General features: G+C 38.5%; 1 protein-coding gene across 6 annotated transcripts in view; it reads right to left on the bottom strand.

Moving 5' to 3' along the window:
- SPAG17 (sperm associated antigen 17) overlaps positions 1 to 13,531 on the bottom strand; it is a 166,552-nt gene that overhangs the window by 64,943 nt on the left and 88,078 nt on the right. For all 6 annotated transcript variants that reach the window (XR_013991776.1, XR_013991777.1, XR_013991778.1 and 3 more), the window contains 6 exons: positions 11,602 to 11,756; positions 9,114 to 9,295; positions 7,433 to 7,524; positions 3,670 to 3,912; positions 2,616 to 2,727; positions 327 to 485 (listed from right to left, as the gene is read on the bottom strand). Coding sequence is in view for 3 of the 6 variants with exons in the window: in XM_081026597.1 (XP_080882723.1) it covers positions 327 to 485; positions 2,616 to 2,727; positions 3,670 to 3,912; positions 7,433 to 7,524; positions 9,114 to 9,295; positions 11,602 to 11,756 (943 nt within the window). In the remaining 3 variants the exon portion in view is untranslated. The remainder of the gene's footprint in view (positions 1 to 326; positions 486 to 2,615; positions 2,728 to 3,669; positions 3,913 to 7,432; positions 7,525 to 9,113; positions 9,296 to 11,601; positions 11,757 to 13,531) is intronic.

The raw sequence follows: 13,531 nt of genomic DNA, 5'->3' as shown, positions 1-13,531 counted from the left end.
ATAGAAAGAAACCCCATCATTTGCAGAAAAGCGAAACCTTCAGTGGGAATCAATTAATGGGGACTTGACAAAAGTGCATAAAACAAAATTCAGGCCGGAATGGACACTGCAGACTCCGTGTTGCTACATAAAGGTCGGAGGCTACGTAGACTCCATATGACAACTGGAATCGAGAGGGGGCACCCAGAGGGGACAAAACCAAGTAAGCCGCCCCCTGTAGATGGGTTATGATACATACAATGCGTATACACGTTACGTTGGGGAAAATGTATACAGGCAGGAGGCGAAACCCTTAACCCCGTGACCACAGAAAAGCAGCTGCTCACCCATTTCAAGATTCTGTTCTCCTGCTCTTTCTTCTGTCTCGTCTTCTGAAGCATAATCCTCTTCTTTGTTTCCCTTTTTCACAAGTTCCTTAGGGTCTTTCAAATGAATTATAAAATTGTGTTTGTCCTTCTGCACTTTCACTTTGATGAAAGTCGGGCCTGGGAAGAATCGTGGGATAGAAGACGACAGGCTCATTATGGTGCCCAGTGAAGCTCGTTGACAAAACATCTAAATAATCGGCAAAGAACTCAAGCCAGGGGATGGAAATTCACGAACAAAGTGATGGTGGAATTCCAGGAATAAATGGCAGGTGGAGCAGAGAGATGCTGGTGGCCTTTCGACCCACATCTCAGATCAAATCACAGAAGAGAAAAATCAGCTGGCTGAGGCTAACGCGTTCCTATACGCAACTTTATTCCTGATTACATGAGGTAGTTCACCTGAAAGGGTTTTGCAACTTACAAAGAATTACATAAATGTTAGTCACAGTAGTTAGTAGTAGTTTCTACTGAAACATGTAAGAATTATCCTAACAATATATTCTCTCTTCTTAGTGTTCTGACTCTATTTTTGTCTCCTCCCTCAACTTTTTTCTTCTTCTCTTTTTAATCCAACTTTTTCTTTTCAAGTTTGATTGAACTATCATCTCTGAAAATTGATAGGGCTAGGATAAAAAGACTATATTTACTATGAACCACCTGAAACTTGTATATATCATATGCGTATGCAAATCTTGATAAGAGCAAGAAATTATTACTGAAAATACTACTACAAACACTATTACAAAACTTGAGTCCAGTGCTTTTACTCAGTTATATGATTTTGAGCTCCACTTTAATTTTTAACTGCTAATAATTGTACATTATGCCCAGGGATGATATTCAAAATACTAAATACGAACACATATTCATATTTGAATACACATATAAATAAATAAATAAATAAATAAATAAATAAATATGCATACTTATATTAATATAAATCTCTTATGTTTTGAAATAGCATTTGATATGTTGTACCACAAACCATTCTTTAAATAATATGAATAACTTGCCGGATTTTTAATTTTAAAAATTATGGGTGTGATCCTTTGTTTGCTGGTGGCAGTTACCAACTCATGATGTCATGATTTCACGTAGGGAATACCATCTAACTCTTACAATGATTTCCTCACCAAATTGATAGTCATTAGATGAAAGAAAGAGGGGGAAAGAGAGAGAAAGAGGGAGGAAGGAGAAAGAAAGATTGAGAGAGGGGGAAGGCGGGAGGGAGAAGGAGTGGGCTGGTGTGGTAGGTGGGGTGTGGTGCTGGGAGGGGCCCCTGTTGCCTTGCTGGGGTACAGAATCTTATGGGTATGAAACAGGGTCCTGCTCACATTCCCTCCAAACTGACCTCTTCACAGCTCTGAGAGATCACGGTGCTTAAACCCACCTGAGGGGTCTTTAAAACACAGTAAAAATATAAGCCCTGTGTATTTGCACTTTGATAAAAGTTGGGCCCGCAAGACAGCTCTGATAGGTTCCCTGAGGAGAGACCTGTTCTCGCCTTGGAATAATTAAGCACTTCCTTTAGGGGTTTTCCAGTATAGGTCCTCTTCAGCTCATGTGCAAGCCCCCTTCCCACTTACAGACTTCTGAATCCAGAGGCAATTTCTCCAGACCTGCAGAACTGGCTATCCGCAGCAGGCCCCCAAACCAGAAATACGTGCTCTAAACTCACAGTCTGCGCTTGGCTTCCATGACAACACTATATGTGTTGTAATTAATAGTATTAACTATCTGCTCATTGCAGTTACTACAGAGGGTGCCAAAAAAATGTATACACATTTTAAGAAAGGAAAAAAACTGTAGTAAAATGGTAATATATATACCGATAACAAAAGAGGAATACAAGTCACGCTTGACTTCTGCAATTATAAGAGATGCTCAAAGGGCTTACCAGCAGCGTAATTTTAATACAGTTTTTTTCCCTTCTTAAAATGTGTATACACTTTTTGGGCACCCTGTGTATTATACTATTGCCCAATGGTACAGAAAAATGTTAGTATTTTAACAACTGGAACACTTGTCTTAGTGTGTCCCAGCTAACCTCTCAGCTGGCCTTGCAGAGTTGATTGTAACAGAGGAACGTAAAGTCTGAAAATGGGGAATGTGGCATATTCATGAATCGCAGTGGGCACGTCTGTTACCGCTCTCACCACCTCCCACACCCAGGAGTGCAAGGGCTCAAGGTGACCTGAAATGGGTTAAGTGCTTCCAAGCCATTAACCAGTTGCTTTCAAAATGTACCTTTTTCAAACGTTGTCTTTTCGACTTCAATCTGCCCTCCATCTGAAGGATACAGGTAGTAGTTTGTTCCTGAGATTTGGATGGGTACATCTCCCATATTGTATCCATGAAACTAGAAGAGAAAACATTTCACTTTGAGTGTGGAAGTGCAATTGACAAAAATCTACCGATCACGGTGAGCCAATTAAAGTTGCCATAAGTGTAATTTCTGCTAAATGGTTTGTCACTTGCAGGTTCAGAGACGAGTGTCCCTGTTATGTTTAGCACCTCCCTCCTGTCAAGTTGCAGCACTGGGCAGAATTAAAGGCGGTCCATGATTTTAAACTGAGTGTCTTGGAGCACTCTTACAACCCAGTGCAAGAAAAAATCCATTTGTCTTTCACTGGCTGTCCATTTTCAGTGTAAAGTGAGATGATATATTGAATGGTATTGACGCTTACACTTTAGATTATATGCGAAAGATGTTTTTCACTAAGTGTTACTTATAGAACTCCTGTAGTTTTGACTCATGCTAAACTTGAGAACAACTGGCTTAAGAGTAGTAGCTAAAAGGGACAAGGGATGTTATATTTCTTTCCATGTTTCCCCCATTAGGTTTTACTCATAAAACTGCTGGACGGAGAGATCGGCAAAGGGAAGGTTTTGCAAAAGCATACAAGCAAAAACACTAGTAGTAAAAGGAAACTGAATGTACCCAGCACGTCCTGTCATCTGAGACAGAGCAAGCCACCCTTTGTGTCTACTTTGACGTATCACAGTTGCTTATTTACATAAACCTAAAAATGCTTTTGTGTCAAGTTTCCACCTTACCACCCTTGGTAACCTAGCTTCATGGCACTCAGGACAAAGAATAAAACTGATTGGATACAAAGAAGGTACTTGGTATCAGGGGGTGGGATATGGGTCGGAGGTCATCTAAATCAGAAGAAACCCCACGACCATCCGATCATCCGTGGTGGCAGGGAAGACTGGGACCTGAAGTTTCCAAAGTAGCTGTGTTTTCCCAAAACAATTATTAATGACCCAAGAAAACTTTCAAGAAAATTGATTTTACCGGGTAAACTATCTCTGGTTCTGGTTGCTGGATGGGCTCCTCTGGTACTACTATTTCTGGGACCTTGATTTGCTCTTTAGATTTCTCTTTGGAAATAGACCTGTTCCTCACAGTCCTACTATCTTCTTTCTGTCCATTTTCCTTGCCTTTCTTTTTACCAGCTTCCTTACTCTTCTTTTCTGCTTTTTTCTCTTCCTTTAAGCGTTCCTCTTCTGCTAATCGATCTTGTTCTTCTTTCCAGGCCTGTAAACACATTTTAAAAATGTAACAGGATTTTTGAAACAAATTATGTCCCATTTGAATCCATTTTGGAGAATATGTCACATAATTTTTGGAAATGTAATCTGACAATTCAAAATACTTAACTAGAAATCTTGGAGTCATCCTTGATCCCCTTTCTCTCACCCAACTTCTGTATACTAAACCTGCCACTTATCTTCAGACATCTCTCTTCACTTCAACTTTTCCTCTCACTATCTGTAGCAGTTTTCTTTAGTTCAGGTCTTTTTATCTTTAGCTTGAACTACTGCATCGGCCTCTTAGCTGGTCTCCATTCCTTGATACTTTACAACATTAGTCCAATCCCCAATTTAGGTCCTAAACGTGGTTAATCAGCAATATGGTAGCCTAGATGTCCAAAGAGACATCCTTGGCATAATTTTTTTTAAAAATTATGGATAAAGTATAGAAATCATCATTGTAATGCATAGCAGCCAAGTAAAGAATATGAGAAAGCACTAATTCAGTGAAGGAGGTGAGCACTGAACACAGCAGTTTCCCAGGGGCATCTGCCCATCCCAGGTAGCCTAGAACCTAGGTTTTCATGGCTTATGAAGACTAGAGACATAGCCAGGGGGATTAAATCAGAGACCTCTGAACAGATTAGATATTTAAAAAAATGACACCGTCACTTGGTGAACTAGAAAAAAAACCCTTTTAAATTAAAAGAGAAATTTATTTAAGTATAGTTGGTATACAATCTTATATTGGTCATACAGTGTTTCCCCCAAAATAAGACCTAGCCAGATAATCAGCTCTAATGCAATGCATCTTTTGGAGCAAAAATTAATATAATATTAATTTTTATTATATTATAAATATTATAATATTTATTATATTATATTATACTAATATTATATTGTTATATTATATTATATTAATTATATTATATTATACCCAGTCTTATATTAAAATAAGGCCTGGTCTTATATTAATTTTTACTGCAAAAGACACATTAGAGCTGATTGTCTGGCTAGGTCTTATTTTTGGGGAAACACGGTATTAGTTTCAGGTGTACGAGTATAAAACAGTGATTCAATATTTCTATACCTTATAACGTGATCACCTCACTAATTCTAGTAATCATCTGTCCATGTAAACTTATCAAAATATTATTCACTATTAGGTTGGTGCAAAAGTAATTGCAGTTTTTGCAATTATTTTTAACCTTTTAAACCACACACACACTCCCAACCCCCCCCCCCCCACACACACACACACACCCCACACACACACCACATCTTCTTTATCCACTCATCTATTGATGGACACTTAGGTGGCTTCCATATCTTGGCTACTGCAAATAATGCTGCAATGAACATAGGGGTGCATTTATCTTTTTGAATTAGTGTTTTTTGTCTTCTTTGGATAAATACCCAGAAGTGGAATTGCTGGGTCATAAGGTAGATCTATTTTTTAGTGTCTTGAGGAATCTCCATACTGTTTTCCACAGGGGCTGCACCAGTTTGCAGTCTTACCAACAGTACATGAAGGTTCCCTGTCCTCTACATCCTCGCCAATACATGACCAAGTGGGATTTATACCAGAAATACAAGGGTGGTTCAACATCCGCAGACAATTAATGTGACTCAGCACCTCAACAAAACCAAGGATAAAAATCCTATCGTTACCTCAATAGATGCAGAAAAAGCATTTGACAAAATTCAACATCTATTTATGATAAAAACTCTCAACAAAGTGGGCACAGAAGGATTGTACCTCAACTTGATAAAGGCTATCTCTGACAAGCCCCCAGCTAACATCATACTCAATGGTGAAAAGCTGAAAGCTTTTCCTCTAAGATCAGGAACAAGACAAAGATGCCCACTCTCACTATTATTCAACACAGTACTGGAAGTCCTAGCTACAGCAGTCGGATAAGAAAAAGAAATAAAAGGCATCCAAGTAGGAAAGAAAGAAGTAAAACCGCCACTATTTGCAGATAACATGTTACTATATAGAGAAAACTCTGAAGAATCCACCAAAAACTTAATTAGTAAAATAATTCATTAAAGTAGTAGGATACAAAGTTGATAAACAGAAATCTGTTGCATTTCTATACACTAATAATGAATACTCAGGAGGAGAAATGAAGAAAACAATCCCATTCACAGTCGCACCAATTAAACACTTAACCAAGGAGGTGAAAGACCTCTACTCTAAAAACTGTAAGGTAATGAAGAAAGTGTAGAAAAAAAATCTTGCCCCAGGGAGGAAGACCATGGATTCCAGCCTGCTTCCTTGGCCCTGAGTTACAATGGGTGGGGTGGAGGAAAAACTCTCCCCTGAGAACTCCTAACCACAAGCCCGTCCTTACATAGATTTCTGGCCAAAATGTTCATTACCCTAAACCTTTATCCTAAAAATGTTGTGGGTTGGTGTGAGCTCACAAATGAAGATCACAAAACATGAGGCGGTAAGTCAAAATCAACCGCCTGAAAAAGAAACAGACTGTAAAATTGTATCTGCAAAGGCTGCAGATATTGGAATTATCAAATAGAGAATGTAAGTATTTTAATATGCTTAAATAAAGGAGGTATCAAAAGTATAAGTAAGAAACAGAGAGTATCAAAAATAACAAGGTGATTTTGAAAGCCCTCCTAGAATTTGAACAGAACTTTTGAAAAGGCAGTTTTTGAAGAGATAATGGCTGAGATAAGTCCAGAGTTGATGAAAAACACTAATTCTAACATTCAGAACGGCCAATGAAACAGAAGCAGGAAGCAAAGGGTGTGCTGGACCCAGCTCATATTGACTGCAAAGAGTTTATTAAATTTTTAGGAATTTTGCAAGCTGGTTAACCACACTATTATTAAAAATTAAATTACATAAATGGACAATTAAATAACATTTTAAAACATAGGCAATAAATGCTCAAAACCTACCACCTTCTTAATTATTTTGTTACATTTCACTATTATCTATGCTCTTTAGGTTATGTCAACTGTATCTGTACCATAGAAATGTAATACAATGGTGTGCTACTGTATTTTGCTTCCAACTCCGTATTTGGTGCTCCGTATATTGGTAGCTTGAAATCAGCCATGTGGGAGTAATTATATTACAGATATCAGCAAATGCTACAAATCAGGGGTTGACTATTGATTATCTAGACTTACGAAAGTGATGGAGAAAAGGTTAATAATGCAGACTAAATTTAAAAGTGTGTCATGTTTGGAGCTGTTACATTGTAACTACCACAAAAAATTTGAGAAAATATTTTTCCAGTATTTAAAACTATTACCTAATTCAGCAAACAAGTTGTTCAGGTCACTGAAAAATGAGTAAGACATACTCCTTTGTTCTTGACTTTTGTCTTACTTGTTCATGTCCACGAGAATATTAATCAACATTCGTATTGGAACTACACTTGTGTGTCAGTTGTAACCAAAAGATCATTTCCTGTTACACCACACAAACTCTCTATCCCAAAGTAATATTGTATTTGTGATTACTTGGTATCATTTGTATTTCCTTGGATTACCTTGAGAGAGCCTTCTAAAATGAAAGGAATCTTTTCCATCTCTTTTTCTTTTTCTGGATCTGTTATCTCTGCTTTGCTCATTCCTTTGTTACCTGTAACCAGAGAAGATTAAACTTCTTAGCAATGCCCTAAAATAAAGTTTCATAGAAAGACCAAATATCTGGGTTGTAGGGGATCACAAAGGCTATTAAGTTCAACTCCCCATTCGATCATCTCTGAATTCTTTCTTGTCATCTCCAGAGTGGGCATCTGAAGTGGAATTGAGCCCCTTCAAGTATGAAGAGCTTGCAGCCAATGGAGGCAGTGTGTTCTATTCCCAGCATGTTAAGACTTTGAAGCTTTTGTCGAACTGGACTCTCTCCTTAGAGCTTTAACCTAATCCATCCTAATGTACCCCATTAAGACCACACAGAACAAACCTAACTTTTCCTTCCATACTGAAGCCCTCCTCTTGCCATTGTAGTCATTCTGTTTGGAAGATTTACATCTTTCCTGACTTGAGCGGACTCAAACTGAAGGCAATACCTACTTGGTGAATTTCAATCCCAAACTGACCTTTTTCTGGATTTCCTCAGGCACCTAGACAGTTGTTAAGCTTTTGGTTCTGTTCAGAAGCAGAATCAAGAAAAGGCAGTCAAACCACATTTTTTTCCTGCTAATAGGCAAGTGTGTCCATGACCCAACTGTGAGGAGGGGGCTCTACCTCTTGTTTATACAGTCCCATCTGTTATTCCGGGTCCTAAGTGGGTTCCTGCTGAGCCCCTATTAGGAGGAACGCCCAGCTGATGGTTATATTGTACAACCAGGTTATACTGTACAACCATTTTGGTGGACGGGGAATGATTCATCATCAACTGGGCTTTCTAAGTTCTATTTTAGAATGAAGCCAAACACAAATTCCTTTGGTAACCGATGAGGTTACAAAACCTTTGGAAATTATCTAGCTTTGCTTCTTTATGAGAAATCACTCGTAAGTTTGGCTATTAGAAATAATGGATGTTATTAACATGGAGTCCATTCTACTTGAACAAACCTAGTGAAATATCCTTATTTTCCAGATGAATTACTTCATTGTCTCACTTTCTTATCAAGTATCTTTCCTCTCTTTGTCATCCTGTTCTCCCTTTTCCTGATAGCATCAAAACCATGGAAATTAACAACAAAAACAAAGATATGATCCAACATCCTGTCAAGGCCAAGCCACAGGCCCCCAAGGGTCCCCCTTTCCCTTTATTTTCAGATTTCTACCCTGCAGTGAGTCTTGGGACCCTTCTGTTGGCTCTTCTAAGGAAGGACATGTTTTAATCTCACTTTTAGAATCCATCATTATTCCAATGGAGACAGACTGGCTGTGAATTGACCTCAGACATTGTCAACAAATCTTAGATCGCTGAACCTGTCAATCTACCAAAATACAGCCATCTGGCACGTCCCTGATATTACTTGTGATCTGCACAACCGATCGAATCTCCCAGATCTGGCAGGGGGTGCGGTCAGTATCCCACTCAGCTCCGATCTCGCCATATTTGGAATGCAGCAATTCTGTTTTTTAGAGGAAGGGAAGTGTCCCTGGAATTTTGTGGGCAACTCCTTTTAATCCTGAAGTAGTCACAGTCTTGATTAAATTAGGACACAGGAGAATGTCTTTGGACTTTCTGTGTAAGTTTCGCAGCTTCCTTACTTTTAGATTTTTTTAAAGAAATAATTTTGCCAGGAGAAACAATTTTGGCACTAGCAGAAGATTTCAATTCCAGCTCAGCCTTGGTCTTAGCGATTTCCTCAGCCATTTTAGATTCCTGATATATAGCTTCTTCTTTTATGATCCAATCTTGAATGAATTTTGTAACAAGTTCCAAATAATTCCTTTTAAAAAGCCAAGAAGAGCAGATGACAATATTAGTTAAAGTCAATAAATATTTAACATACTGACTGCGCAAGGGAGCTTTCCAAAATGAATTGATCCTAAGTTACCCATGTAACAAATGTAATAACCTCAGATATGTCCTAGATGTATTTTGTGCAAAGTAGTCTACAAATATCCAGTGAGCATGTGAAAAATGCCCAACTTCATTCACAATTAAAGACATGTAAGTTTAAAAATGAGATATTTTCATCCAAGCCAAGGATTAAAGTTGGATAATACCAAGAGTTGATACCAGTTTGGAGAAAGCCACTCTCAGCTCTGTGAGTTGGTGAGTGGTATGGTACAATCTCTTTTGGGGACAATTTTATAGCACAATAGAAACTCTTTCAATCGATGATCAGCTAATTGACTCACTGGATTAATGGAAACGCTCCAGTCCTGTTATAAAATTTACTGGCCCTAAATACTATGCCCTAAGCTGCTCCTGCATTTATGCTCACCGCAGCGAGATCTTGCTTACCAGGAGTCAATCATATTTGTTCCCAAATCCATTCGTCCTATTTATGCTGATTGTTGTAATTATTTTTAACTAAATGTTATGTTTACTTACAACATATGAATGTCCAGAGAGAGTTGTTTCTGAGGAAATGAGTTGAAATATTTAGGTTTGACAAGAAAGATTAGTTATAGTTAAATTGTGTGAAAATGAGGCCTAAAGTTTTGAAAAAATAAAGCTAGATGGATTCTATACTTATATTGCTTCACAATTCTCTTTAATTCTCGATCCCTTTTAAAGAAATCAAATGAAAATTGTAGACTATGAATTATCGGTACTCAACATCATCATCTGTAAGGTCAAAGACACCTCAAACTCAACATGCCCCCAAAACGAACTTCGAATCTTCCACTCCAAGCTGCCCATCAGAGTGCTCAGCTTTTCAGCTTAGCTGATGGCAAGTCTCCACTTCCAGTTGAACAGGAAGTTACCCTTGACTAGTTGTGTTTCCTCATACTCCTTGTCCAATCTATCAGAGAATCCAAATGATTTCTAAAAATACATATATTTGAAATATATTCACAATCTGACCACTGCCACCTCTAGCCAGGACTGCTACAATAGCCTTCCTGCTGGTCTCCCCATTCCTACCTTCGACCCCTGTAGTCTATTCTCAACACAGCAACTGGAGAGATGCTTTTTTTTCTTAAGTCAGACTGTGTCCCAGAATCCTTACTATTGATCTGTGACGGGGGAACACAGACTCATATAAGACAGCCAAATCAGCATTCAAGTGAGATGAGAAAGTAAGGAATACTTCAGCATGCAATGATTTAGCAAGTTTGCCACCCACAGACACTTTCTGAAAGAATGACTCCCAAATGTATTCCAGCTGCATTAAAAAATAAATTCAAGGAAAAAGACAACATGGGATAAAAGGAAAAGGGTTGAGGAAAAAAGAGCAAAATTTATAACTATACACAAACAACTATTTATGCTACTTATTTGTGATTAAAAGTATTACTTTACAATCAGAAATTAAATTTCTAGAAAATTTCAAAATGGGAGGTAGAAGATTTGTTGGGAGTAGGTGAAAATATGTTAAAATTTTTAACATTTTCTGCAAAAGGATTTTCCTGTGTAGATAATAACCTCACCTATCAGTAATGACATTTTCCTCTCTTCCTTTTCAATTCTTATACCTTAAATGTACTCTTTCTCTTTCTTTCTTTCTTTCTTTCTTTCTTTCTTTCTTTCTTTCTTTCTTTCTTTCTTTCTTTCTTTCTTTCTTTCTCTCTCTCTCTCTCTCTCTCTCTCTCTTCTCTCTCTCTCTCTCTCTCCTTTCTTTCTTTTCTTTCTTTCCTCTCTCTCTCTCTCTCTCTTTTTGCTGTGAAAATCACTGATTCCGACTTCTCAGATTGCTGGAATGTGTTGCCCTACTTTTGAGACTTCCCCAGATGAAATGGAGTTATCCAAAACCAGCATGCATAATGTCCTGTTTTGTAGTGCCTACGTGAAATCTTTCAGAGGTAGTTTTACTGGAGTCTAAACAAATCAGATGTAAGGTAATGACATGTCCACTAGACTCCATGGGACCAGGGATGTTGTCTGCCTTCTTCTGTGATGCAGCTTCAACGCTCATCCCAGAAGGTGGCACACCTGAGACCTTCAGCTCGCTGGGCTGAACGAAGGTACAGTACGTACCACGCAAATGCATCATGGTGTCAAACCACCTAGCTTAGGCTACGGAACTAAAACTAAGTAACTAACAAGCGCACTAAACTAAGATAACTAAACGAAGCTGGTTACCTGAATCCAACATTGGAGTGAAGGGCCACACTCCAACCTTCACAGTGCAGACGCTGTGCATTCATTGGGTTGTGAAACACCAACAGTAAAGAGTTGTCTTGAGTGTGGTAGTAAGAGTCAATGCACCTGTACTGCTGATTAGCTTCTTGAAGAACCTGCAAGTCAGAATAATTGCATTGTTGCATCTCTTTTTCCCAAAAGAGAGGACTCTTGCTAGAGCATTTCTCTGTCCCCCCGTCTTCCTCCCCTATCTCCACACGGTTAGTCAAGACGAGAATGTAAGTGGGAGATACTTTTGGGAGCATTTCACCAACTCTTCTAGAAAAACAAATAGTAGGCCAGGCATTGAGGCGTTTGCTCAAATGTTTTTCATTAAGGCTGGGAGATAATAATTAAGGCAAACAGTTATTGATTGAACATTTTCCATGGTTTCATTGAGGTCATCTCATTTTATCATTAAAAACCCAAGATAGATAGACACGATTATTTTTCCTATTTCAAAATATGAAAACCCTCATTTTTTTCAGCATACATTTGAGGCCGAGAGAAGATAAGAGGTCTATCTGTCCAAGAACACAGTTTATATGCTCTGGTGCCCAGGCTCATAGCCATTTTCTGACTCTCAGCGTCACCAGTTCGAGTACACAGACTGCTCTCTGGAACACCAGGCTGTATTATAAAGGAATGAGCTGAGCAAGCTTTTGGATACATGTTGTTTCCACATGACTTCTGACCTTGGCCGTTTCCAGAACATTCTACCTATGGCATGAAGTAACAGCCACCAGTAGAGGGCACAGTGGAGAGCTGGCTATCCTGTTTTCTTTTCATGTCAATCAACATGAGGAATTATGTCCATAGGAAAATAAATTAGACAACCATGGGGTTTGGTTTTTGTTTCCATTTTCAGCATCAACCTGGGGTAAGCAGCTTTTAGTTCTCTACCGTTTGGATGATCTGAAGGCATGGAATTGCACATTATGTTAGGAAAGGATGGTTTTCCTTTTGCTTCAATTTTACATGGGTAGCATAACCAAAATGATACATTTACTTCTCCAATCTAGTCACTTGTATGAGTGTCTTTGTGAAGTGGCATTTAAACTTTCACATCTGTTTTCTGAGAACCAATATAAGAAACATATAGGTGGTGAATAATTTTGCATCTTTTTTTTTTAATAGGCCACTTTTTTACTTTGAAAGGCAAATTCCTTTCAGACTTGAAACCCAAAAATCAAATAATACATTTATTTATGATGAACACGTATCCTTCTTTCTAGTACAGAGTTCTGCATTCTTTGTGTTTTCATATTTATTTTGGCTGCTGGGATACACAGCACTAAGTTTCTCAGAGCTAATGTTGCCCTCGGTGTTTGAGAAGTTTTCATATTATATCTTTCTTCTCCCTTATCATACCTTGGCTTTTACCTATTGTTCCGATTAATATTGTTGGTCTCATTAACTCATTAGCTAATTCTTTCCTTAAAAAGAAACATCTACTATGTGCCAGGCACTGTGGAGGTTCTAGGAAAACAAAGATGAGCAAGATAGGTAAGATTTTCCTCTCAAATCTGATTAAGATTTTGAGAGATCATTCTGGAGTTTCATGAGGTGGTCTAAGAGGATGAAATTGATGGGACATCTGGGAAGTAAAAAATGGATCAGAGGAGGGCAAGAATGGAAGCAGGCTGATGATTAGGGGGACACTGCAGCAGAACAAGAAAATGGTAGTCGGGTTAAAGTCTCAATGATGGAAATGGTGAAGACCGTCAGGTGTACCCCTCAAAACTCGATGAAGAATCAGACATGTGGGATGAGGAACGGCTCAGATAAAGGATGACTCTTAGCCTCTTGGTTTGGTGGTAACATTTTCTGAGACGGATGAGGGCAGAAACATGCTTAGGTAGGAAAATTAGGAGCTTCCTTTGTGCAGGGT

This window comes from Rhinolophus hipposideros (genome assembly GCF_964194185.1).
Source record: "Rhinolophus hipposideros genome assembly, chromosome: 19".
Taxonomy (NCBI): domain Eukaryota; kingdom Metazoa; phylum Chordata; class Mammalia; order Chiroptera; family Rhinolophidae; genus Rhinolophus; species Rhinolophus hipposideros.
The sequence above is the reverse complement of the archived record's forward strand: the minus strand, read 5'-3'. Positions and strand labels throughout refer to the sequence as shown.